Source organism: Schistocerca nitens, chromosome 3, assembly GCF_023898315.1.
Source record: "Schistocerca nitens isolate TAMUIC-IGC-003100 chromosome 3, iqSchNite1.1, whole genome shotgun sequence".
NCBI classification, from domain to species: domain Eukaryota; kingdom Metazoa; phylum Arthropoda; class Insecta; order Orthoptera; family Acrididae; genus Schistocerca; species Schistocerca nitens.
In genome coordinates, this window is record NC_064616.1 from 416,048,876 (window position 1) to 416,076,738 (window position 27,863).

At 43.7% G+C, this 27,863-nt stretch overlaps 1 protein-coding gene across 1 annotated transcript; it reads left to right on the forward strand.

Moving 5' to 3' along the window:
* Window positions 1-680: 680 nt before the first annotated feature.
* LOC126249259 (proline-rich protein 2-like) lies at window positions 681-27,438 on the forward strand. Its single transcript, XM_049950915.1, has 3 exons — window positions 681-855; window positions 25,375-25,813; window positions 27,405-27,438. Exons 1-3 carry the CDS (start codon window positions 681-683, stop codon window positions 27,436-27,438), a joined length of 648 nt encoding a protein of 215 aa, XP_049806872.1.
* The last annotated feature ends 425 nt before the right edge of the window (window positions 27,439-27,863 follow it).

The following is a 27,863-nucleotide window of genomic DNA, read 5'->3' on the forward strand; positions in this document are numbered from 1 at the left end:
AGTCACCAAGTCTCTCTGAACAACGATAGGAACATTCTAAGAGTCGTCCAGTTGATCAATAATAGAACCTCTGCGTGAATGTCTTTATCGATGGAAAATCTCTGCTGCCCACGATACTATTTCAGCTTGCCTAAAAAATGGAAATCGCATGGTATAAGATCTGGAATTCCCGTGCATCACCAACATCTGTGCACCCTTGATCAATTGTAAACACCGTTTCTGTACGAATGGACGTGACATTTCATTTGATTCATATTTCGCCAAAATTTCACTGTGGCTGTGTGTGCAACTTAGGCTTTCAGCAGTTTTCAGCAGTGGTGTGCGTATCCAGTAGCTGCCTCATTTCACTTCTACACTGAGTCACTTGTTACCCGTAATGCAACAAAATTATGTCTGCAGAAAATTCGGAACATGTACTCACTTCCAAATCTTGTTGCGCAATGGTCTTAGCGTGGGACGACATGTATAATCTACTTTCTGAAGTCCCTATGTATGTAGTACAGTGAGAAGTCCTCTCCACCACGAACGTTTTAGAGTTTTGCAGAGTATAGGTATGATTTCCGATGCGGATATCGACTATCGGAAAGCAGCTGAGGTTTAGGATTGTCCAAGTGTGTGAGTAACGTGCTCCTTTAGCCAGGTGACGAACTGCTGACTTACATAGTGAAATATTACGAAGAATGCAGCGTGCTTTTACAAGTATGGAATACGGCACAGATAAATCTCATCCTATTAGTCGTTGCACCAACCTCACCCTCACCACCACCACCACCACCACCACCATTACAACAACAACAGCAACTACTACTACTACTACTACTACTACTACTAGTCTCCCTTCTGAACAACTGTTGGGTATTATACCACACGCCGACCCTACTCCCTCCACCCAATTAACTCAAGAGCGTCGTGATGTTCCATCCAGTTAAATTTCAGAGTTAACTTTAGTTGTGTGGATAAAAATTGATGTTTATGTAAATTTTTTAATTTTGTGGAGAGTTGCCTAAACTGTACAGCTTTTGAGATTTTACTTATTACAGCCTGAACAACAAGTTACAAAGTTATTTAAGCAATGCCATCCTCAACTGTAGGATGTTGTTCTTGGTATATGATTAAAAGACTAGGGAATCTGAGAAAAATAAACACACAGTACTTAATTTTTTAAACATCTGTTAGTGGTACAAAATATGAATGTAATTTGTACTACTGGCTCCATGAACTGTACTGCTCTTATGAACTATGTCCCTGAGCTTAGAGAGAAGTACTAATCTAAGAGAAATGTTCCCTATTTTAGTGCTTATATCACTATTTGCAAGGTAACGGCCATGCCGCAGTGGATACAACGGTTCCCGTGAGATCACCGAAGTTAAGCGCTGTTGGGCGTGGCCGGCGCTTGGATGGGTGACCATCCAGCCGCCATGCGCTGTGGCCATTTTTCGGGGTACACTCAGCCTCGTGATGCCAATTGAGGAGCTACTCGACCGAATAGTATCGGCTTCGGTCAAGAATACCATCATAACGACCGGAAGAGCGGTGTGCTGATTGGTTGATAGTGTTTAACGTCCCGTCGACAACGAGGTCATTAGAGACGGAGCGCAAGCTCGGGTTAGGGAAGGATTGGGAAGGAAATCGGCCGTGCCCTTTCAAAGGAACCATCCCGGCATTTGCCTGAAACGATTTAGGGAAATCACGGAAAACCTAAATCAGGATGGCTGGAGACGGTGTGCTGACCCCACGCCCCTCCTATCCGCATACTCCTCGGAGGATGACACGGCGGTCGGAAGGTCCCGGTAGGCCACTCGTGGCCTGAGGACGGAGTGCTTCTATATCACTATTTGCAGGCATCTCAGTATAATTTTTCCCCCTTTCCCCACCCTGCACAAATTGCATGAGACCATATTTTGTATTTCATGAAGATGATCACTCGATATTCTTCGCACAAAACTTGCTACACCATCGCTCTGTATTACGAATGAGCGTATGAGGTTGTTTTCGCGCAGTCTCCAAACAGTTCATTTCCACAGGTGGAGCTGTAGTGTTAGATTTCTTCTCATTGGCTTCGGTTAGCATCTTTTTTCCAGACTTTGCTACATTGAAATTATGGTACAATATGTTTCATTCTAAATGGTCGAATGTAAGTTTGTTATGCCCGCCGTGCTTAAACAGTACATCATTTCTTCAAATGTAAGAACATGTGCTTCCTATTCATTTCCAATTTCGATAGACAACATTTTACTGTGGCCAAATTTTTTATATCCCAGTTAGCATTAAATTTTTCGATTTTATTTTCAGCATTCATCTTAATTTTTGGGTTAGGCACATTTTATATGTGAGCACATCCACAGCTACACTTAAATGCAATTTATCTGTGCTCTACTTCCTTGACGTCTTACTGTTACCATACTAAAAGGAAGTAACTACTTAATTAATAAATTAGGATAAAGCACACATTAAAAAATTCACAATACCATCTATAAGCATTATATTGCACTAATAAGGTAAACGCATTTTTTAAAGCTCACTATGCGAGCAAATTTCTCAAATTGTACCCGTACAACATCGGAAAGTTATAGGGGCACATTATAAGCAAAGTTGTCATTTTCTCTTTGTCAGTTTCCCACAAACGAACCACAACGAACACAGGATCAGGACTGTCTGAAAAACTGAGGTTGTATCATGCATATTCACTCATAAATAAAACATTATGTTGCCACTTATCTTGTAACAGCAGTTCTCCTCGCCACTTACAGAAAACGATGGACGAGAACTTCAACAAAGTCACCGCTGTCTTCAGACGATCTGTTCCTCAACTCACAGAGCTTATAGCTGACAATAGGGCACAAAGAAGCACATGGTTCATGCTGACCTCACTAAACGTCGGTTAGTACAAGAGTTACAACTTTTATAGCAATTGTCCAAATTAGGAGCCGGTGAAACAAGCAACTACCCCTTAAAACAGGAGTTTCTGAGGATTGGTGAAATAAGTTTGATATCCATGCATATTATAAAAATTAGGTGAAAGTATGTATTCAGTTATGTATGTGTGTATGTTCCACATCTCCTCCTAAAGCACAGGACCGATTTCAACCAAACATGGGACACGTATCACTCACTGTCTGAAAAGAATCGCTGTAGGGGTAAGAACGACGCACCCGTGAAGGGGGTTGGAGTGAGGATGTAAAATCAGTGTAGCACACGACGCGTGCATACGCATTTCTTTTTCAGCCAGTATCTGAGAAGACAGCACCTAGTGACTTGCAACAAGCATTACACACAATTTCAAACATTCACGAAACCTTTTGTTGCTGTTCATGCAGTAAAACTGCCGCATAAAGAATGACGTTTTAATTTACTACTACTTTACTACCGACAATATTCGCGACACATTCTGTAGACAGTATTCAAAAACACCCCTGAATGTACCAGCAGACTTAAATCAGTGTGAAACACATGTTTCATGAGATACATCGTCACAAACACTAAAATTCTTGGTTCAAATGGTTCAAATGGCTCTAAGCACTATGGGACTTAACATCTGTGGTCACCAGTCCCCTAGAACTTAGAAATACTTAAACCTAACTAACCTAAGGACATCACACACATCCATGCCCGAGGCAGGATTCGAACCTGCGACCGTAGCGGTCACGCGGTTCCAGGCTGAAGCGCCTAGAACCGCACGGCCACACCGGCCGGCTAAAATTCTTGAAAAAAGGTCGTATCATGCATGACGTTTAAATTTATTTTCCTTTCCTACTAACTCTATTCGCAACAAATTTGGTACACAGTATCCACATAAGCCGCCGAATGTACCTGCAAAAATTTATCATTGTACGACACAAACTTCAGGAGATACGACGTCAAATATTGAGATGCGAGAAAAACTGCCACATCATACACGACCATTTAATTTATTAATCCAGTACTGTTAACTTTTTTCACAACAATTAATTTCGCTCACAGTAGACATACAAACCACTGCAGGTCTTGCAAAATTATATTACTGTATGACTCATAGTTCAGGAGATGCGACGTCATAAACATTAATCTGGGTGAAAATAAAACTGCAGGATAATATTCACTACGTGTGAAATATTTTAAATATGTGAGAAACATATTTGACATGTTGATACACGTATTACACGATCCAGTCACATTACTGTGACCACCTGTTAAAATCCTGAATAACCATCGTTTGCAGTGCAGACGTGTAGGATGATAGTCAATGAGGTTCTGTAAGGTACCGACAGGGACATGGAGCCATGCCAACTTACGAGTAAGTGCCGTGTCCAGCTGCGCCACGTTCCTCGTTTGAGGATCCATGGCGCGAACAGCCCGATACAGGTGCTTCCACAGATTCTCGATCGGGTTTAAGTTTACGAAGTTTGGTGGCCGGGGAGAAGGGTAAACTCATGCTGGTGCTCTTCGAACTACGCACGTATAATGCGAGCTTTGTGACACGTTGGTTTTTCCTGTCTGTAGGTGCCGTCGTGCCGAGGAAAAAACAGATTGCATGTAGGGGTTCCCAAGGATAGATGCATACTTGTGTTGATCCATTGTGCGTTCCATAATGACGAGATAACCCAGAGAATGCCATGAAAACATTCCGCACACCATTAAGATCCCACCTGAAGCCAGCGTGTTTGGTTTGAGATGTTTCACGCCATACATGCCAACGGCCGTCTGTGTGATGGAGCATAGAATGAGATCGAATTCGGTTTTACAGAGAGTACTCTACTGCATTGACTCCTTACTTAGCTTGCATTTATCGCGAATCTCTTGCCCAACGTAAAGTCACGAGCGACTGGAAAAAGCGCAGGTGACGCCTGTATATAAGAAGAGTAGAAGGACGGATCCTCAAAATTACAGACCAATATCCTTAACATCGGTTCGTTGCAGGATTCTCGAACATATTCTCAGTTCGAATATAATGAATTTCCTTGAGACACAGAAGTTGCTGTCCATGCATCAGCACGGCTTTAGAAAGCATCGCTCCTGCGAAACGCAACTCGCCCTTTTTTCACATGGTATCTTGCGAACCATGGATGAAGAGTATTAGACGGGTGCCATATTCCATGACTTCCGGAAAGCGTTTGACTTGGTGCCCCACTGCAGACTCCTAACAAAGGTACGAGCATAAGCGATTGGTTGCCATATATGTGAGTGGCTCGAAGACTTCTTAAGTAATAGAACCCAGTACGTTGTCCTTGAGGGTGCGTGTTCACAGGAGGTAAGTGTATCATCTGGAGTGCCCCAGGGAAGTATCTTTTGGATAGGGTGGATAGCAATGTGACGCTGTTTGCTGAAGATGCTGTGGTGTACGGGAAGGTGTCGTCGTTGAGTGAGTGTAGGAGGATACAAGATGACTTGGGCAAAATTTGTGATTGGTGTAAAGAATGACAGGTAACTCTAAATATAGATAAATGTAAATTAATGCAGATGAATAGGAAAAAGAATCCTGTAATGTTTGAATACTCCATTAGTAGTGTAGCGCTTGACACAGTCACGTCGATTAAATATTTGGGCGTAACATTGCAGAGCGATATGAAGTGGGACAAGCATGTAATGTCAGTTGTCGGGAAGGCGGATGGTCGTCTTCGGTTCATTGGTAGAATTTTGGGAAGATGTGGTTCATATGTAAAGGGGACCGCTTATAAAACACTAATACGACCTATTGTTGAGTACTGCTCGAGCGTTTGGGATCCCTATCAGGTCGGATTGAGGGAGAACATAGAAGCAATTCAGAGGCGGGCTGCTAGATTTGTTACTAGTAGGTTTGATCATCACGCGAGTGTTACGGAAATGCTTTGAGGAACTCGGGTGGGAGCCTCTAGAGGAAAGGAGGCGTTCATTTCGTGAATCGATACTGAGGAAATTTAGAGAACCAGCATTTGAGGTTGACTGCAGTACAATTTTACTGCCGCCAACTTACATGTCGCGGAAAGACCACAAAGATAAGATGAGAGAGATTAGGGCTCATATAGAGGCATATAGGCAGTCATTTTTCTCTCGTTCTGTTTGGGAGTGGAACAGGGAGAGAAGATGCTAGTTGTGGTACGAGGTACCCTCCGTCACGCACCGTATGGTGGATTGCGGAGTATGTATGTAGATGTAGATTCATCTGAAAGACCACCTGTCGCCAGTTAGTGGACGTCCCGTTGCGGCACTTTCTTGCAAATTCCAGCCTTCGTACCCAACGAACGGCAGCCAGCATTGGTGCATGAACTAGATGCGTGAGGCCCACAGGCTGCTACGTTAGCAAAAGGTAGTTGGGGAGGCACTGTTAGAAGCCCCTTGGTTCATCTGGGCGGTAATTTGTTGAACAGTTGGACGTCTATTCACCGGTACACATCTCCGCAGCCATCGTTCACCCCTGTCATCTATGGCCCTTGGTGCACCACAGTTGAGTGGGCAACAGTTCCGGGATAGCGCAGTTTTGCCATGCACGGTAAACTTTAACACGGTGGCATGTGAATCGTTTACAATCTTAGCCGTTTCGGAAATGCTTCCACACATGACCCGAAAGCCGGTGATCGTGCCCTTCTGGAAGTCAGATAAATCGCTCCTTTTCCGCATTACGACAACGGCTACACTGTTCCCGGTCTCTCAGACACGCTGTATATAGTTTTCACTGTTAGTGCTACCGCCTGTCGTCTGTGAGTGGTGACTGCACGTTGACGTCGAAAATAGGCGGTGGTCACATAAATAAGACCGGACCGTCTAGTTACGGTCTGGAAAGAAATACTACTATGATAAGAACCACCATCCTCTTACCTCTTATTACGGTAAGGGTGATTACGTGGATTGTGGAGGGGCGAGGAGAAGATGCATGAACAGAGAGAGGGAAGGTGGAGACGGATTCAAGTAGCGGCAGTAGAAGATGAACACGTAGAGTGGTAGATGCAATGGACAGAGAGAGGGGAGAGGGTGGACGGAGAGAGAGGGAAGAGGAAGAAGTGAACTAACAGAAGATGGAAATAAATACATACGTGAGAACAGCGGGTACTCAGCTAGTGTGGAATAAAATGAGTCAGAACTACCAGTAAAGTACAAATAACACGAGTTTCATGTAGTTAATTATTTTTTATTGTTACCGCGCGAATGTATTCAAATAATATGAATGCAAAAATACCATGAACGGGATAACGACTAATTTTAGAACACTAGGTTAAAGACCGAACATGGAAAAATGCGTACTTAAATGGTATAGAGTGTTCCCAAATAAATTCACATAAATTGTGGGGTAACGGATTAAGCCCACCAGTATACCATCTGTCTCCAACTGAGTTAGAGCTTGATGTGTAATAAACTCGACGTTGACATGACGTTCCTTTCTTCTTTCTTTCACGTGGAAAGATCGTGCATTAGTATTGCAAGCACATTTTCCGTCAAATAATGCAAAGAGCCCGCTGTCAAAATGTTATCTGGACTGTAAGGTATTAACTGAAAGTGTATCGTGCTGGAAAAAAATAATACGTGTAGAAAAAAACATGTTGGTTCCGTACACTGCTACTGATTCACTGCGAATACAAATGGAAAATCTTTCAGTTAAGTCGCAGAAAACTGTGCCATCGTGTGTGCTTTACGAAGCGTTACTGCTTTTTGGCATTTCACGTGATTGCGATTGTTCTTGTTCATTCTTTTATAGACTCCTGTGTCGTGCCTGAAATATTACTGCAGTGGTGATACTGGTAGTATTGCAGAAAAATGCGACGGAGCATAAAGGAAGCTTGGCGGTGCACGCAAGAGCGGCTCAGTGTCTGCGGCGCCACAATGGAATTAGGAAGAGAAGTCCTGCGACACCGGTGCCGCCAGCGCCCAATCCTGATTTGATTTCTGGTTCGAGTATTCGGATTTCCTCAGCTTCAGCTCTCAGCTCAAATTACAGACTTGCTCTCCATCAAAGATCACAGTCGGCTTCCACTGCACAGGCGCACTCCTCCAGGAATATTGCGTTGAAATCAAATTTTTTCCACTCCACTGACGCACGCCTGTAGAAATATTGCCTTGAAATCATACTTGAGAAGGCTGGTGCTAGGATCACTGTCATATTACACTTCTCGAGACATTAGGTGGGTGCCTTCTGTTTATAACTTCTGGAGATTTCACTATGTTCATTTCCATGTAATTAACTAGAACGGCTTTTAATCAGCTAGGCATGTGATAATAACTGTTATATATGTTAAGTCAAACTATACATTTATCATACTGCATATCTGATTGCGTGTGGGTATTTTTAACTGAAGGTTTTGAATGTAATCTGCAATTATATTGAACGGATACCTGCCGTCGCTGGACTGATACCAGCACTATTATGTGCATGCGACATACGTAGAGGATCAACACTTTAAAAGACTCTCATGTGAAAATGATTTGTAATACATAATCGACCAATAGCACATCTTTGTTAAAGCAAGAAGCGGATAATGATTTTCTTAAAAGTACGTATTTTCGTCATCCGTGTTAAGGGCAAAGAAATGTAGTATTTGAGATTATACTGCTAGCACTTCGCTTCCATTTATTGGAGGTGACAATTTTCGCTGAAGATGTTTAGGGCGTGACTACGTGGAAACTGAAAAAGCGGAGTAGGCTACACAATAGACGAATGTCCAACAGAAAGAAAAAGAGCATTCTATGGGCTCTAAACTGAAGACATACACAGAGTTACTAACGTAGTGGTACGTACTACCTCTCCAGATAGTCTTTATGGTAGTCTAAGTATTTGTTCCATAGGTACCGATCTGTCGAAACTGAAATAAAATAAATCGACGCCCACGTGTAGGACCAATTTAATTATTGGATGTTTTTACCGACCACCGATTCCACTGTGATGATTTTAGAATCATTCAAAGAAAGTCTACGGTCACTAGTGTGGAAATACCCAGATCACGCAATATTAGTTGGAGGCGACTTTAACCTACCAAGTATAGACTGCGACGTCTATGGATTAATTGCAGTGGGCTCAGAAAGAGAGTTATTTTCAACATGTTTTCCAAAAACTGTATTGAGCGGTTAGTTCGACTTCCCACACGCAGTAGGAATATTTTAGACCTTGTAGCTACAAATAGACCTGACCTAATCGACGGTATCAGTATAGAGACAGTGGTTAGCCACCATGATATCATCATAGCGACTTTGGTTACGAAAGTTACTAAATCTATCACGAAGGCCAGCAGAGTATTTCTGGTAGAAAGAGCAGACAGACAATTGTGAGCATCCCATTTAGATGATGAATTGACAACATTTAGTACCAGTACAATAGATATAGAGCAATTATGGACAAAGTTTAAACGGGCTGTAAATCATACTCTGGAGAATGTACACACCGAGTATATGAAGGCCCGAAAAGACCCACACCGGTTTAACAACTAAATTCGAAAAATTCTGAGGAAGCAAAGGCTGTTGGACTCTCGGATCACAAGAGAACGCTCAAATGACGACAGGAAAACTCAAAAAGGTTCGAGCGTCTGTAAAAGATCGATGTTTCGAAATTACAACTACCACCGTCATACTTTAGCAAAAGATCTTGACGAGACCCGAGAAAATTCTGGTCCCACATAAAATCGGTAAGTGTGTTTAAGGCTTCCATCCAGTCACTCGTTGACCACTCTGGTGTGGCAATAGAAGATAACAAGAGTAAAGACGAAGTTTTCAACTTCAAATTTGAAAAATCATTGACGCAGGAGAATAGTGCAAACATACTGTCGTTTGATCATCGTACAGACTCCCATACGGATGACGTAGTACGAAGCATCCCTGGCATAGAGAAACAGTTGAAAGATTTAAAAGCAAATAAAACGCCAGGTCCTGATGGACTCACAGTTCGGTTTTGCAACGAGTGCTCTACTGCATTGACCCTTTACTTAGCTTGCATTTATCGGAAATCTCTCGCCCAGCGCAATGTCCCAAGGAAAAAAAGGGCAGGTGATTTATGTATTTAAAAAGGGTAAAAGAACGGACCTGCAGAATTACAAGCCAATATCCGTAACATCGGATTGCCGCAGAATACTTGAACATATCATCTGTTGGAATATAATAAATTTCTTTGACAGGGAAAGCTTCTGTTCACAGATCTCTACGGTTATAGAAAGCATCCCTCGTGCTAAATTCGCCTTGCTCTTTTCTCAAGTGATACCCTGCGAACGATAGATGAAGGAGCAACAGGTGGATTCCATATTACTACAGTTCCGTAAAGCATTTGACACGGTGCCACACTGCCTACTGTTAACGAAAGTACCAACCGAACGGAATAACTTCCCAGATACCAGGGTAGCTGGAAGACTTCCTTAGTGTGGTGGGAAAGCTGTTATTTTCTGTACACATAAATGTTACGGCTGACAGAGTGAGCAGCAATCTGCATTTGTTTGCTGATGATGCTGCGGTGTGAGGGGTAGGTGTTGTCGTTGAGTGACTGTACGAGGATACAAGATGACTTAGATTGAATTTCTAGCTGGTGTCATGAATGGCAAGTAGCTCTAAATGTAGAAAAATGCAAGTTAACGCAGATTATTAGAAAAACAAACCCATAATGTTCCAATACAGCATTAGTAGTGTCTCGCTTGACACAATCACGTCGATTAAATATTTAGGCGTAACATTGCAAAGCAATATGAAATAAAATGACCATGTAAGCATTGTAGTAGTGAAGACGAATGGTCGACCTATTATGAGAATTTCTGGAATGTGTGGTACACCTGTAAGGGAGACCCCATATGGGACACTAGTGCGACACATTGTTAAGTACTGTTCAAGTATTTGTGGTCCGCATCAGGTCGGATTAAAGGGAGCCGTTGATGTTACTCAGAGTGAGGCTGCTAAATTAGTTATCGATAGGTTTGACCAACACGCAAGTATTAAGGAAATGGTTTGGGAGCTCAAATAGAAATCACAGGAGGGCAGGTGGTGTTCTTTTGTGAAAATTAAGAAAAGTGACATTCGAGTGTGAGTGCAGAACTATTCTCCTGTCGCCAACTTACATGTCAGGTAAGAACCACGGAGATAAGATTAGAAAAATTAGGTTCCGTACATGTAGACAGTCGTTTTCCTTAGCCCTATTAGCGAGTGGAACAGCGAAGGAAGTGACTAGTAGTGGTGCAAAAAATGGCTCTGAGCACTATGGGACTTAACTTCTAAGGTCATCAGTCCCCTAGAACTTAGAACTACTTAAACCTAAGTAACCTAAGGACATCACACACATCCATGCCCGAGGCAGGATTCGAACCTGCGACCGTAGCGGTCGCGCGGTTCCAGACTGTAGCGCCTTTAACCGCTTGGCCACCACGGCCGGCACTAGTAGTGGTACTCGTATAGGTTACCCTCCACCACGCACCGTCCGGTGGCTTGCGGAGTATGTATGCAGATGTAGATGTAGATGTAGCAGATATAACAAGAGCCTCCTGAAAGTCGGCCTCAGTTGTAAAGTGCTTCTTTACGTATTTCTAAAAGTGCTTCTTTACCGGTCTGAAGAGACGAAATTTATGGGTGCGTGATGTAACCTGTAAGGTGGGTTTTCTAACACAGTCCATCTGAAACTCTGGACCAAATCACGAGTAATCGAAGCTTTGGCGTTGGGGTGTAATTGGAAAATTGTGGTAAGTTCTATGGGATCAAACTGCTGAGGTCATCGGCCCCTAGGCTTACACACTACTTAATCTAACTTAAGGACAACACACACACCCATGCCCAAGGGAGGACTCGAACCGCCGACGGCGGGGGGGGGGGGGGGGGGGCGAGGGGCGCAGCGCGAACCGTGTCAAGGCGCCCTAGACCGCACGGCTACCCTGCGCGGCCGTTCGGGTGTGGTCATGTAAGATTATGCAAGTATCCATGGAGTCTCCGTGGGTGAAGAAATCGAACACCATCACTTTCGTAGGGAATACAAATGTTTTCAACTTCTTATGGGTGTAGAGACGAGGCTGAAAAGCGGTATCACTAAGACCTAGATGCGGCAAATCATGAAACCACATTTTACCCCCTGGCATGGTAAAGCGCGGCAGTAAAACTCCATCGTCTGATAGTACAATAAATGCTGGACAGAGAAAACATTCGCTTGGCTTTATTCTCGCCTGATAAAGGTACTTTACAGAGTGGCCCTATTCGATAGGATTTTTAGGATGATGACACCCGGACATCAATTACCTACAGCAGTAAGAATCAATTCTCAAAAAACTCGAAAACATGGCCTTTAAAGTCTGAAAATATCCGAAGGCTGCTAAATACAAAATGTTTCTACAATAATAGTAAATTCACTGGTCACGGCGCGTGTGTTGTATAGGCAATGTAATCGTGAGGGCTCTAGTTCGAACCTCACTAGCAGCAATTACTTTTACTTAAAGTCTATGTTTATTATCAAACGGAAATATTTGGTATTAAACGTTAAATCGGACTTTTATATTGTAACATTTTTTTATTTACTAAATCGGCAGGAATACGCGAGTATTAGTAATAAATTAAAATCCGAAACATCAGACTCAAAATTAATTCACTATAGTCGACATAGCCAACGGCCTTGCCGCAGTGGTAACACCGGTTTCCGTCAGATCACCAAAGTTAAACGCTGTCGGGCTGGGATAGCACTTGGATGGCTGACCATCCTGTCCGCCGAGCGCTGTTGGCCAGCGGGGTGCACTCAGCCCTTGTGAGGCAAACTGAGGAGCTGCTTGATTGAGAAGTGGAGGCTCCGGTCTCGGAAACTGACATACGGCTGGGAGAGTGGTGTGCTGACCGCATGCCCCTCCATATCCGCATCTAGTGACGCCTATGGGCTGAGGATGACACGGCGGCCGGTCGGTATCGTTGGGCCTTCATGGCCTGTTCGGGAGGAGTTTGGTTTTCTGTTTATAGTCGACATAACCGTCTTGATGGATTCGGCAACTCCGGAGTGGCCGTGCGGTTCTAGGTGCTACAGTCTGGAACCGCGTGACCGCTACGGTCGCAGGTTCGAATCCCGCCTCGGGCATGGATGTGCGTGATGTCCTTAGGTTAGTTAGGTTTAAGTAGTTCTAAGTTCTAAGGGACTGATGACCACAGCAGTTAAGTCCCATAGTGCTCAGAGCCATTTTTTGATTCGGCAACTGTTTGGATAATGAAGACAATTCTCATTTGTTGTTGCGTCTCCGTTGCACATTTTTGATTAGATTACATGTTTAGATCATTGTGGATCATCTTGGGATCTAACAAGGGTACCTTCCGGTCCCGGAAATTCAGTTCCGCGTGGGACTTCGCAGGTTGGTAGTATTCCTCAAGGGTGTCCTCTCATAGAAGTCTTAAAGCACACTACCGAGAAAATTCCGAGGAAAAGGGCTCTAAAGTTTTAAGTATAGCTCATGGGTACCGATTATATTGTCAGAAATACCAATTCATGACAGAGGTGAAATAGCTCAGTCAGTAGCGTACTAGCATATCATACGCCCGATTCGGTTTCGATCTTTCTTTCGTTTTCTTAACTGTTTTAAAAATTATAATAACTTTTAAATAAAGTTAGTGAACCAAAGTATTATCAGTTAAATCATAAATAAAATAATGTTGTTGGTGAAATGGCTATCACAGGATACTTCAAATGTGAATTACACTCGTCAATACGTTTTTTTTAAGAAATTTAATAAATTCAAATGCATTTAATGTAGGTAAATTAAAGTGTTAATTACTGTTATTACATAATTGGGCGGTAATAGAAGCTGTTGAAACGTTACAAATACTCGTTTTAAATCCGAGGGACCAGTGTCTTCCTGCAAAATCAGACTGTAGCTGTTACCCTATTTTATATACATCCAGGCAGACGGTCAGGAAGAGTTAAAGCCCGCACGATGCTAATCGAGCAATGGGCGTTACATTCTATAATGCCAGTTCATTTCTGATTTTAGTTGAGATTGGAGCATTCTATAATGTGAAATAGTGTAGGAATTTCTACAATATTGTGAATTAAAACCATCGCGAAAGCATCAGAAGCTGCAGATTCACTATACAGTGAAGTGTCGAAGGTGATGTTGAAAGATGCGGTTTTTTGTTACGAAAGCTTACTTGGTGGTAATAATTTGATTGCTTCGTAATCTTCAACGCCTATTTTTCGTGAAGCAATGTTGATGGGTGAAGAAATTTACAGATGTACTATGGACATGTTGGCTGAAAAAATACTTGTGACCAATGATGAACTTGCTCACGAAAATCAAAACTATGAAGGTGAACCTTTCGAAAAGAACGAAGACACAGCTCATCGGATGAATGTGAAACAGAAGAAAAGAAGGCAACAGAAGTAAACCGTCTTTCTTTGGATTACAAAATTAACGTTGATAGTATCGCAAAGCCTCACCCCACATGGAAACTACAAACATTAAAAAAGAGGATACAGCCGGTTAAGAAAGAAAGAATATTAATGCCAGTGGGAATAAGAAATAAGGAAAGGAAGCAATGAATTCGATAAGATGCAGAAATCAGTTCCTCGACGTATGATCGTTTTGTTTAAGCTCAAGAGAATTACCGGTAAGTGACTACAAGGAATTTACAACAGTGGGCTTTAGCAGCAGCACAACAGTTTTCAGATTTTGAATTTAAAGCTCTTGATAGCTGGGTTCATAGATTCAAATATAAGCACGGGGTTCGTCAGTGAATAGTGTCAAAATTTGTTTCAAGAAAATAAAAAGCGATGATCAAAGAAACCTTGGCTGCTGCTGACATTTTTCTAATCCACACCTTAAAACAAATACGGAATTTCAACAAAGATTTGGTTGTCAACACTGACCAGACAGGTATGTATTACAGGGTATTTAGAAAATCATTTTACTTTCTATTTTTACGATTCTCTGACAAAATACTTCAGTTTCAGTTGTTTTTTTCTTTCCAGGATATCAGTATCAGTTGGTGTACAGCAGGACTCCGGCTGTCAAAGAAAGCAAAACTACTTACTTCAGGCCGGTCTGACTGGCCGTGCGGTTCTAGGCGCTACAGTCTGGAACCGAGCGACCGCTACGGTCACAAGTTCGAATCCTGCCTCGGGCATGGATGTGTGTGATGTCCTTAGGTTAGTTAGGTTTAATTAGTTCTAAGTTCTAGGCGACTGATGACCTCAGAAGTTAAGTGACATAGTGCTCAGAGCTATTTGAACCAACTTACGTCAAAAGACACGACTTGAAGTGACGCATACATACACCGTTCAATATGCTGTCACTAATACCCTACCTCAAGTGTGTGTTTGTTTACTAGAGGCAACCGGTAACTTTGTTCCCCCCCCCCCCTCCCTCCAAGTTCAAAAAACGGTAAAATAATATGAGCAAAATTTACAAACGTTGTAACAATGTCTTCTAAACCTGGGAAGCTTGAGACAGAACTGTATACTGACTTTCTCAAGCGGTGTTTGAAGTCTTGTGTGGGTCAACTACGGTTTCTGTTAATTATCGACTTTTGGCGTGTACAAGCAAGGCCTGCATTATACGACGACATCTTTCAGCAACACGAGAAATCCCCAACACGTAAAATTAAAGTGACTCCTCCGAAAGGTACTCCACTTGTTCAAACATGTGACGTATATTTTTATAGACAAGTAAAAAATCTGATAAAGCGTATACAAAATGGCGCTTATCTTATTGAAAATAATAGAGAAATAAATTATCATCAAGACAGTATAGAAATACAATCAATAGTCAACTATGAGCAGTCATCTCCAATTTTTAAGGAAATGATCCGAGATACCTGGTATGCTTCTAGGTTTTCTGATGAAAGACAAGTTTTCAGGAATGTCAACGAAGTATGTTTTTCAGCAGATCCTTTTTTTAAAAAAAGAAAAAAATACGGTTTTCCTATAAACAATCGTCCTTCGTAAATAGTGCAAGGAGCCAAAATATTTTTATTTTCGGTGTTGATGACCAATATATTTTGGTGCTTGCACATATAATACAAAATTGACAAATGAACATGATATGGTAAAAAATTTATACAATGGTAACTTCTCCCAGAATTTTGTGACAGTGGTAATTAATTTACCTCCATTAAAATGCATTTGAAATTATTCAACTTTTTAAAAAGAAAATATTGATGGGTGTTGTACACATTTTAAATAGCTGCGACAGCTGTTTCGTAAATAAAATAAAATTATTTATGACTTAATTGATAGTACTTCAGGTAAATGACGTAATTTAACAATCGTTATAATTTTTTAAAACAATGAAAAATTGACAATCTAGCACTCTACGTACTGACCTGCTTCACTCATCTACTGCTGCAGTCCTTATGACCCACATATGAGATGTGTATGAGATACGTTTAAAACCTTAGAGTCCCTTTTTTCGGAATTTTCCGCATAATGGGCTCTATGATGTCACCCTTGATGTATAGTACTAACTTGCGAAGTCTCATCCCGACGTGAATTTCCAAGACTACAAGGTCCCCTTGTAACGAGGCCCAAGACAAAATACAGGCCGCGGCGACTATTACGTCACGAAGGTAGCCCTGAATCGCTCTCTCGCTCAGCTCAGCAGAGAAACTACGCTTCTGCACCTGTTAACTCGTAATTGCATATTTACGTTCAAATGAGAATTGCATCGTCTACTGGAATCCGCTATTATGGAGTCTTATTGCTTATTAGTCCTACAACGATCGAAAGTCCATATGCCTACTAATAAATTGTTACGACTGTACTAGTTACAACAATAAAATGTTATCGGTTGGATGAGGCATTACATCTTGTATTAAATGAAGACTGTTAAGCAGTAGAGACTTAATGCTGTAAATGAGCTGTTATGTCATTTATGCAGAGCATAGATGTTAAATTACAGCTACTGCACAGTTGCAGTAGTAGTAATCAGTAAGACTCTATAAAAGCAGATTTCAGTAGAATATGCAGTTCTCGTTGGAACGTAAACACCCAGTTACGTGTTAACAACACATTTATTGTGCTGAGTTGAGCGAGCGAGCTAGCTAAGGCCAACCTTCGCGACGTACAGGCGGGTCGTGTTGTGAATGGTAACCTGATCAGAGACAAGCAGGCGGTTCCCCGGTCCTTGGTAATGCATCAGAAGTAACATGGACCCGAATTTCGTACCTGGATGATGTTCGGTCGGTCATCGCTGCTCGCACAGTGCGTCAATATCTTGACTTATGCAAGCACTACGCGAACGTCCAGCACCTAGTCTACAGGTAAGGGAATTAGATTAGATTAGATTAGTACTTGTTCCATAGATCATGAATACGAGACTTCGTAATGATGTGGAACGTGTCACGTTAATAAAAGGTGTCCATACAAGATATTACATTACACAAAATATTACATGACACTTAATATTTTTAATTTTTTTGTGGCGGTTGGGGAAATTACCCACTTACTATATCAAAAATTCATCTAATGAGTAGAAGGAGTTGCCATTGAGAAATTCTTTTAATTTCCTTCTAAATGCTATATGGCTATCTGTCAGAATTTGATGCTATTAGGTAAGTGACCAAAGACTTTCGTGGCAGCATAATTTACCCCCTTCTCAGCCAAAGTTAGATTTAACCTTGAGTAGCGAAGATCTTCCTTTCTCCTAGTGTTCTAGTCATGTACACTTCTATTACTTTTGAATTCGTTCAGATTGCTAATAACAAATTTCATAAGTGAATATATATATTGTGAGGCTTCAGTGAAGATATCTAGCTCTTTAAATAAGTGGCTGCACGATGATCTTGGATGAGCTCCAGCAATTATTCTGATTACACGCTTTTGTGCAATGAATACTCTTTTACTCAATGATGAGTTACCCCAGAATATGATGCCATACGAAAGCAGAGAATGAAAATAGGCGTGGTAAGCTAATTTACTCAGATGTATATCGCAAAAATTTGCAATGTTCCACAGACCACTGCAACACACCACAGATACACCGTGCTCAACATGCGCAGCATTTTGTCGGCACTTGTGTCCAGCTTCTCGCAGACCCACGCTGCGACTCCATTCAAATGATTGAAGTTGTTCAACAGGAGTACGTACTCGTCGACGGGCGTGGTTGTACCCTAAAATTATTGTAACTGTTTTTCAGTTACTGCCTGCAGACTCAAAACAGAGGGCACACAGAGAGGCCACCTGAGCGTCATCTGAGCGATGATGACCACGCCGCATAAATCGCTAACACAACAACCCCTCAGTATGCACATATTATATCCTGGTGCCACTGAACACATTCCTTGAGGGTGCTGCATTTTCTTTTCTTGCAGTGTATTGTTGAACTGCATAATTCAGTGTATTTTAGTTACTCGACCTAGGCCTTTTAGTTTAAGCTAATCTATCTCATCACTCCCCATGAAAGAAAAACCCTGCGTACATCGTTTCTGTATGTCGTGTACATCGTTTCTCTATGTTTGTGTATGTTTGGTTCAAATGGCTCTGAGCACTATGGGACTTAACTTCTGAGGTCATTAGTCCCCTAGAACTTAGAACTACTTAAACCTAACTAACCTAAGGACATCACACACATCCATGCCCGAGGCAGGATTCGAACCTGCGACCGTAGCGGTCGCACGGTTCCAAACTGTAGCGCCTAGAACCGCTCGGCCACTCCGGCCGGCTTGTGTATGTTTCAGCATAAAATGTTTACAACAGCATTTCCGAAGTTCCTTAACCACATTAAGCATTGTGCGGCCATAACGAGTTTGTTGAGTGCGATGGTACATGAAATATTCATAATTTTAAAAAGTGTGACATGCACCCCTACTAAAGGAGCTAGTGATATCAATTTTATGACAAGTGTGACACCTGCAGTCATGAGCACAATGACGGTGCTCATTATTTAAACATAACATTTGCAGAGACCTGTACGTGCCATCGATGCATTTTTTTGTAAAGTAAGTTGTAATAATCCTATGATACCTTAAAATCTCTCTTATTTTTACATTTAATTTTTAACTGATTGCAATCGTACAACGAAGAAAGAAAGAAATGATAGCTTCAGGAGGGATTAAACAATTAATCGCAGTTGCGGATCCAGCATCGGTCAAAGTCATTTCCTCTTAATTTAAGACGGCCTATTTTGCTATTTGGAGGCATGTTAACTACTCTCTCTCCCCATCAAACTATAAATATCCATTTTATGACTTCCCTTTTCCCGCGTTGCCGTGTTACTAACAGAATGTCCACAATAATAAATCATCTACTGCGTCTGTCTTTTATTCCTTCTACACCCTTCAAATAACATAGTGTCAGATGCAGCTGACGATCAGAAAACAGAAGAAATACTGAGAGAAGTTAAGTTTTAATGGTTTAACTTAAAAAACTGCGTCTGGCCTCTCTAATTTTACACAGTCTGTTTTTGATGTACCAAAACTGTTGATGAGGTGCATTGTTCACAGTTTTGATAAATGTGACTTTTGGGGCTTCACATTTGATTTTCAGCATACCCGTTTGTCACACTTTAGAGACTTGAAGTTTGGTCCTTAAAATCTTTATTTCTTGTAATGCAGTAATCGATCGTCACCATAGCCGAAACATCTGTTCTACTGGAGCAGCGACAGCGGTTGGACGCCTTTACTCCTCAGCTCCGCCGCAGCCCTTTGAGCGTAGCAGTTAGCTTTTGGTGCGGTATGTGTTCATTTCTGAGGGTACGTCAGTGAAAGAGCCGTCTTTGTCTATCCATGTGTGGTATTTTGTTTGGTGGCGGATTCGCTGGCTTTTTTTATGTCCATCGCATCCAGAGTGATTTCACGTAAAGCTATAGTCAGTTTTGCGTTTGATAAGACCATCCATAATGTGTAGCCATGTTCCCTCGAAATTCGTGATTGGTTAAGGAAACGTTTTATATTACTTCAGATCAGTTTCACAGCGCATATATTTACACTGATCTGCCGAGGAGATCCGTCGGAGAATATGACCCTCTTCAATTCTTGTTTCTATCTTTGGCATGCTGTTTCGCCGATCGTGTTCTCCGTTATATATGGGGAAAAGTGGTCTGGAGACTAGATGCTAGGATGGTATACATAAGGAACGATGCGTGTTCGATTCCTGTTATACCCTCAGACTTTTTCTGAGCTAGGGAGTTCTTGAACGGGTTCCACTCCGCCTCGTAATGACAATAGGTGGGGTGATCGGGATTCACCTGCAGACAGTAACGAATGGATGAATTTGGTAAATGCTGATCAAATGTCCCACGATCAGAGAGCACTTCCAGTACTACCGTGTGGATAACAGTCAGCTAGTCCTAACAGACCTAGGCCCTAATCCTTGAGTGGCGTTTATGTTTTTAGTTAGAGTTCATGGGGAGCGTCATCGAAACATACAATTTTTCTTCTGTTACGCAGCGCGGAATTTGCCGAGCGGTCTGGAGCGCTGCAGTCATCGACTGTGCGGCTGGTCCCGGCGGAGGTTCGAGTCCTCCCTCGGGCATGGGTGTGTGTGTTTGTCCTTAGGATAATTTAGGTTAAATAGTGTCTAAGCTTACGGACTGATGACCTTAGCAGTTAAGTCCCATAAGATTTCACACACATTTGAACATTTCTTCTGTTACGATTACTGTAGCAGCAAATGTAGACAACAGAGGAGTTGGTGCAATTAACACAGGATAAACGTCCCCATCATCCTCAGCAGGAGAATTTTAAATTCATTTAGCTGAGTACCAGGGCTAATTGGACGCTAGAGCGCATGGAAACGGTGAAGATAAACTGTCCCTGGTAAAAGTAATCTAGTCATGGTGTGCGTCATACCTCTAACTGTTATATCCTAGCCAGTAATGCCAACCGAGCCCGCTGCCAAAAAGGTTGGCAGCATCAAAGTCCGGACGCCGTCCGCATAAGCAGCGCCAGCGATACAGGAAATCGCCGCAAGTCTGCGCGCGCCACCGCTGGCTTCTGGCTTCTTAAGCGCTGGAGTCGCGAGCGCTAGGACAGTTCTGGATTCGCCGCTCAGTTGTAGACTCGCCACCAAATTGTGTACCTGCTAGTCAGTTGTGTGTTCATCGCAGCAGAGTTGTTGTTTGTCGTCAGCCGACGCTGACCTAGCCGCTCCGACTCGAACTAGACAGATTTCTGTAGACACGGAGTTCACTACTGTGTTCCTGTATCTTCGTTAATAAAGATAAGTACCGACTTTCATTTAATCCGAGTGTTTGGGTTTTCATCTTTCTGTTCACTGTTCCAGCGGACCGGTCGGCCCGCTATTAAAAGTGTGGCGGTGACTTCGTAGGCCGTTTCTACAGCGATGTGTTGTCGCTACGAAGGCCGTCACAAAACTGGCGACGAGGACTTCCGAACTCGTGTGCAGTGCTGGTTTAACTTGTTTCTTGAGATAGAATTTTGGGGGCTGGTTTAATTTGTGTTCACTATGTCTGCCGAATTACAACAGTTGATCTTGTTACAGAGTCAGCAAATACAAAGTCTGGTGGAAGCAATCGCCAAACAAGCGGCTAATCCACCACCACACAAGGAACAAGCACAGGCAGCACCGCCTTTTCGTGCTTTTGAGGCATCACGAGAAGAATGGCAAGAATATTTCGCGCAGTTGCAGGCGCACATGTCAGTCTACAAAATCACAGGTAATGAGCGGCAGCTTTATTTAATTTCCACTGCAGGCGTGGAAGTCTATCGACTACTTTGTAAGTTGTTCCCGGAATCCAAGCCAGAAGCTTTAGACTATGACGTTGTTGTTACCAAGCTTGCTGAGTATTTCGAGTCGCGAGTTCATGTGGCAGCGGCCAGATTCAAGTTCTTCAGATTAAAGAAACTGCCACATCAATCTAATAAACAGTGGTTAACAGATTTACGGGGCCTCACCCGTCAGTGCCGATTTAATTGTGTGTGTGGAGCTTCCTACAGTGATGTCATGTTACGGGACGCTATTACTCAAAACATTGCCGATTCTCGTATTCGTGCTGCTAACTTAAAGTTGCCTGACCCGTCATTAGAGACTGTGATGAACATTATTGAAGCCCAAGATACTTTTGACTAGGTTGAGTGTGAGTTAGATCAGCCACGTATTTCTCAAATTGCCTGTGCTAAGCAAGTTATGTCACGCTCGCGGCCCCACCGGCAGAGTCAGACTGTAAACACTAGCCGGCCGCGTCATGTTAAACACATTCGTCAGCCGCGTGTGCAAAATGATAGACTTAAGTCTTGCCCTAAGTGTGTTCTTGCTCATCCTCGTGAACGTTGCCCGTTAAGAAACGCGGTTTGTCACCTTTGTCAAAGGAAAGGACACATCCAGACTGTTTGTTTGCGTAAACGCAAGAACAATTCTAGTGCTGCCCAGCCCATGGATATTCATGTTCTTCAAAGCCAGCCCGCCCAGAAGGTCGCGTTTAAAGACTCTTCCACGGTTCGTGTGGGTAATAAACTTGTTCGCAATAAGCCACCCACCCAGCCCTCTGCTATGCGACCCAAGCGTAATTCAAACGCTGTAAAAAGTAATGTACAGACTGCAAGTGAAGCGGGAGTTGTTGTTCCACCCGCCCAACCCACGAGTTGTCGTAAGCAGCGAACACGCGCTAAACGCGCTGATTTTGTGTCTTCCGCCTCCACTGCACCGATCCAGACTATTTGTGAAGCTACGCATCCAGGATAAGACCTTCAATTTTCAATTAGACACTGGTGCGTCTGTGACTCTCATAAATAGTGCTACGTATGCGGCTATCGGCCGCCCTAAACTTTCAGCGGCAAAACATTCTTTGGCTACTTATAGTGGAGAACAAATTCCTGTGTTAGGTGTATGTAGCGTGCCAGCCACATTCCGTGGCAATACAAAAACAGTTTCATTCACAGTGCTCCGCGCTACAGACAGTGTAAACATTTTCGGATTAGACTGTTTTGACTTGTTTGGCCTGTCTATCCAAGACAATGTGTTGCAACTTAATTCTGTTGTTGTTCCTCAAGACAGCATAACCTATTTGTGTAAACGATACAGTGACATATTTAAAGACGAATTAGGTTGTGCTGCGAACTTTGCCGCTCATATTACGTTAAAAGATAATGCTCAGCCTCGATTTTTTCGTGCTCGTCCAGTGCCTCGCGCCCTCCGGGCACCTGTAGCAGATGAACTTCGTCGTTGGCAAAACAACGGTGTTATTCAACCCGTTTCAGCGAGCCAGTGGGCTTCTCCCTTAGTTATTATAAAGAAACCGTCTGGCAAGTTACGTTTGTGTGCTGATTTTAAGTCGACAGTTAATCCTCAGACTGTCATTGATTCTTTTCCTTTGCCTAGACCTGACGAGCTGATGGATAAGTTAGGGGAAGCTCGTTTCTTTTCCAAAATTGATCTCCGTGAAGCATATTTGCAATTGCCCCTCGACGAGCAATCACAACAATATTTTGTCATAAACACGTCGTTGGGGTTGTTCCGTTTTCTGCGTTTGCCTTTTGGTTGTGCGTCAGCTCCAGCTGTTTTTCAGCGTTTTTTGTCCCAACTTTTGGCTAATGTGCCATCGTGTTGCAACTATTTAGACGATATTGTTGTGTCCGGTCGGACGCCTGCTGAACATTTCCGTAATTTGGAGTGTTTGTTTACAGTGTTGTCTCAGGCAGGCCTACGTTGCAACATCGATAAATGTTCATTTTTCCTTACGGAGTTGGAGTATCTGGGACATGTTATTAATGCTCAAGGCATTCATCCCTCCCAGTCACATTTAGCAGCTATTCGTGATTTGCCCGCCCCTCGCAATCTGCATGAATTGCAAGCAGTTCTTGGCAAATTTACATATTATATTAGGTTTATACCTAATGCATCACAGATTGCTGCACCGTTGCATCGTCTCCGCCGTAAGAATGTTCCGTTTGTGTGGCCAGCTGATTGCCAATCAGCCTTTCAGCAGCTAAAAGAGGCTTTATTGAATGATCGTTGTCTGGTCCATTACGACCCTAACAAGCCTCTGGTGTTAGCTTGTGATGCTTCTTCTTTCGGTCTCGGTGCTGTGTTGTCTCACCGAGTCGGTAACACCGAACGTCCTATTGCGTTCGCATCTAAATTGTTAAACAAAGCTCAGTGTAATTATAGCCAATTGGACAAGGAAGCGTTGGCTATTGTGTTCGGTGTCACAAAATTCCATCACTACCTCTATGGTAGACCATTCTATTTAGTCACAGATCACAAGCCCCTGACGTCGCTGTTTCATCCGTCTAAACCAGTTCCTCAGCGGACAGCTCAGAGACTACAACGTTGGGCTCTTTTGTTATCACAATACCAGTATGAGATACTGTATCGCCCTACAGCTCAGCATGCAAACGCTGACGCGCTTTCTCGATTGCCGATTGCTGCGGATGAGGTCTTCGATTCCTCTGACGACTCTTGCCATCAGATTGACGCCGATGAGCATCAATCCCTCCGGGATTTTCCGATTGATTATCGTCAGGTGGCACGTGAGACAGCTACGGATCCTCATCTGAGTTTACTATTAAGTTTTGTTCAACGTGGTTGGCCGTCCAAGGCAAAGGACATATCGGATCCTGTGGTTCGTCGCTATTATCCGCAACGTCATCTGTTGTCTGTTTCGCACGGAGTTTTGCTGTTACGCACCGAGAATGACCAGCTTCGTGTAGTGGTTCCCCAAGTGCTCCAATCCAAGGTCCTCGACTTGTTGCATCAAGGTCATTGGGGAGTGGTCCGCACCAAGCAGCTTGCCCGCCGTCATTGTACATGGATCGGCATTGATAAGCAGATTACGCAGATGTCTACAGATTGTTCGACGTGTGGCGAACACCAAGCTGCTCCGCCTCAACGCTATTTTAAGTGGGCACGCCCTGCCGGTCCCTGGCAGCGAGTACATATTGATTTCGCTGGCCCATATTGGAATTCTCGTTGGCTCATCGTGATAGATGCATTTAGTAATTTTCCGTTTGTTGTGCCCATGCAGTCTACAACGTCTGCACAAACTATACAGGCGTTGACTTCAATTTTTTGTATTGAGGGTCCTCCAGAAGTTTTAGTGTCTGACAATGGTCCACAATTTACCTCTGCTGAATTTGAAAGTTTTTGTTCTGCCAATGGCATTCGCCATGTTCTTACTCCGCCGTTCCACCCTCAATCGAATGGTGCAGCGGAACGTTTTGTACGCACATTCAAGGATCATATGGACCGCCTTCGTGCTACGCACTCTCGTCAGCAGGCCCTCATCACGTTCCTGTCGTCGTACCGGGCCACGCCACGCGACGGCCCTTCGCCTGCGGAGCTTCTCCACGGCCGTCGTCCTCGCACCCTACTACGGTTGTTGCACCCCCCGGATCGACCCGCCGCTTCTGAGCATCGCACGCGTTTTCAGCGCCACGACGCCGTTTTTTTCAGGGTTTATCACGGTCGCCGTCGTTGGGAACGTGGTACCGTGATAAGTGTCCAGGGTCGCGGTTTTTATACTGTTCAAGGTGCTACTGGGGTGCACAGGAGGCATCAGAACCAGTTGCGCCGCGCTGGCCGCCCGGATTCTGCCGCTCGTTCTTTGTCCACAGATTTGGTCCGCGGTGGGTTCCAGCCGCGCCTTCCGACTTCGCTGCCGCCCCCAGGGCAGCAGCAGCAGCCGTCGCCGCTACCACGCCGACAGCCCGTCCCGTTGATGCCTCCCGCGCAGCTTCATGCGGGAGCGCCCCGGGTGGTCGCTCCGGCGCCTGCGGTCCCTCTTCAGTCGCCACCGCCTTCGGAGCTGATGGACGTCGACCCCTCAGCCGGGCCGCCTTCCCAAGCGGTGGCTGTGCAGCCTGTACTGCAGCCGCTTTCCTTGGGCACCCCCAAGGAGTCTGACACCGCAGCGCCTTGTCCGGCGCCCACTCAGCAGCCGTCGACGCAGCGTCAGGAGACGCTACCTCTCTTCCTGGGTCCCGACGCCCCGTCGCGTCCAGTACCAGAAGCTGCGCCCGTGGTCACAGGCGTGCACCCTGACCTCGGTTTTCAGTCGGTGTTTCCCGAGGCCCCGCGCAGCAAATGCTGGGGTGCGGACCGGGGACTGCCACCGACAACAGTCTCCTCCCCGGTCTCTTCTGCTACGTCTGCGGCCAGACCCCTCCCCCGCCGTCGACGCTCGCCACGTCATTATTCAACGACGGTGCGGCGATTTGGGGGGGAGGAGTGTTATATCCTAGCCAGTAATGCCAACCGAGCCCGCTGCCAAAAAGGTTGGCAGCATCAAAGTCCGGACGCCGTCCGCATAAGCAGCGCCAGCGATACAGGAAATCGCCGCAAGTTGCGCGCGCCACCGCTGGCTTCTGGCTTCTTAAGCGCTGGAGTCGCGAGCGCTAGGACAGTTCTGGATTCGCCGCTCAGTTGTAGACTCGCCACCGAATTGTGTACCTGCTAGTCAGTTGTGTGTTCATCGCAGCAGAGTTGTTGTTTGTCGTCAGCCGACGCTGACCTAGCCGCTCCGACTCGAACTAGACAGATTTCTGTAGACACGGAGTTCACTACTGTGTTCCTGTATCTTCGTTAATAAAGATAAGTACCGACTTTCATTTAATCCGAGTGTTTGGGTTTTCATCTTTCTGTTCACTGTTCCAGCGGACCGGTCGGCCCGCTATTAAAAGTGTGGCGGTGACTTCGTAGGCCGTTTCTACAGCGAAGTGTTGTCGCTACGAAGGCCGTCACAAAACTAACTGCGAAGTCACCCTGAGCTACGTCCTAATGGGACACTGCCAATTAATATCAATTAATGCATGGATTCGTACTCTGGCGGGTGAACCCACCAGTCTCTGTGCCTGTTGCTTAAAAATCACGGTTTCCCACCTTTTATCTGAGTACATTTCATATGTTGACGAGAGTGGGGGACTTACCGTTATTTTATCGACGGTGAAACGTATATGACAAAACTTCTAAAATATTTTGTAGTATCTGCACTCTAACCTAAGCTCTTAGGGTGAAGATTTTAGTGTGCTGCAAAGTATCTGTCTCATCGTTTTTTGGTCCAGAGACCTGTCACTCATGTGTGTGTTTATCGTTTTTGGTCCAGTGACCTGTCAACCATGCGTGGGTGTATGCGCGCGCGCGCGCTTGTGTGTGTGTGTGTGTGTGTGTGAGTTCAAGGTTGTTAATTAATTGTTTTCTTTAATTTCTGTGGAGTTTATATTATTCACCACTTCTAATCACAGCCGTTTGTTCAAAGCAAGACATCTACAACAGCATTATCATCTTCAACTGCGCTTAGTATCTTGATGAATATATGCGTAAGTATAACAGTTATTCAGAACTGACAGAGAAAAGAGAAAATGAGATTTCATTTGCTACAGCTATTCATATCAAACGTAGAGGAAGTTCACAGATTGTTTTGATGGGAAATACCTGAGCCACTTTCATGTAACCGAAAATTCTTTGTTGTTTGCCTTCAGCGTAGTTATTCGTAAACAAATATTGGATTAACGTACCGAATAAGTCTGTAGGCAAACATAAAACCGTTTGTAATAACACCAAGATCGTGTGAAACCAACATACCTAAAAAAGCTTTTACATTTTAAGAGCAATACCACAGAATCAGCTGGTTATTTTTTGTATTTAGGGCATTTGAAGACAAGAACTGGATGTGCAGCTGAATAAATAAAATGAAAAGTAAAAACTGCTTTGAGTATGTCTGGGAGACTATTCTGAGTAACCAATTTTGACGTAGGGCAACAAGATAGAGAATTTTCAACGAAAAATTCATCGAAGATAATAATCCGTCGCCTGTCTCCCCATACAGACTTTCATCTCAAGATTTCCTGGAAGTCACAATAAAAGGAAAAGGAAAGGTAAGAATCAGAGAACAGTCTCGAGCAGAAGACATGATTTTGAGTGTAATGAGATGGAAATATACGTGAGATCGACCTGTAGCCAGGTGCATAGCTGGTAGACGGACATAGGAATTTCTGTTTTCAGTTCTAAGAATGAAAGAAGCATCGTGACAAAGGCATAACAGAAGTTGCATAGGTCATGTTGGAGAACACGAAGTAACCACACTCTTGCGTATGTTTCAGTAATA

Excerpts from the sequence above, each read along its gene's own strand:
- LOC126249259 (XM_049950915.1), top strand. The coding sequence starts at position 681 with ATGCAGCGTGCTTTTACAAGTATGGAATACGGCACAGATAAATCTCAT. Across the intron at positions 856-25,374 it reads CCCTTCTGAACAACTGTTGG|ATTTGGTCCGCGGTGGGTTC; the intron begins GTATTATACCAC and ends CTTTGTCCACAG. Across the intron at positions 25,814-27,404 it reads CACCCTGACCTCGGTTTTCA|GGCATTTGAAGACAAGAACT; the intron begins GTCGGTGTTTCC and ends TTTTGTATTTAG.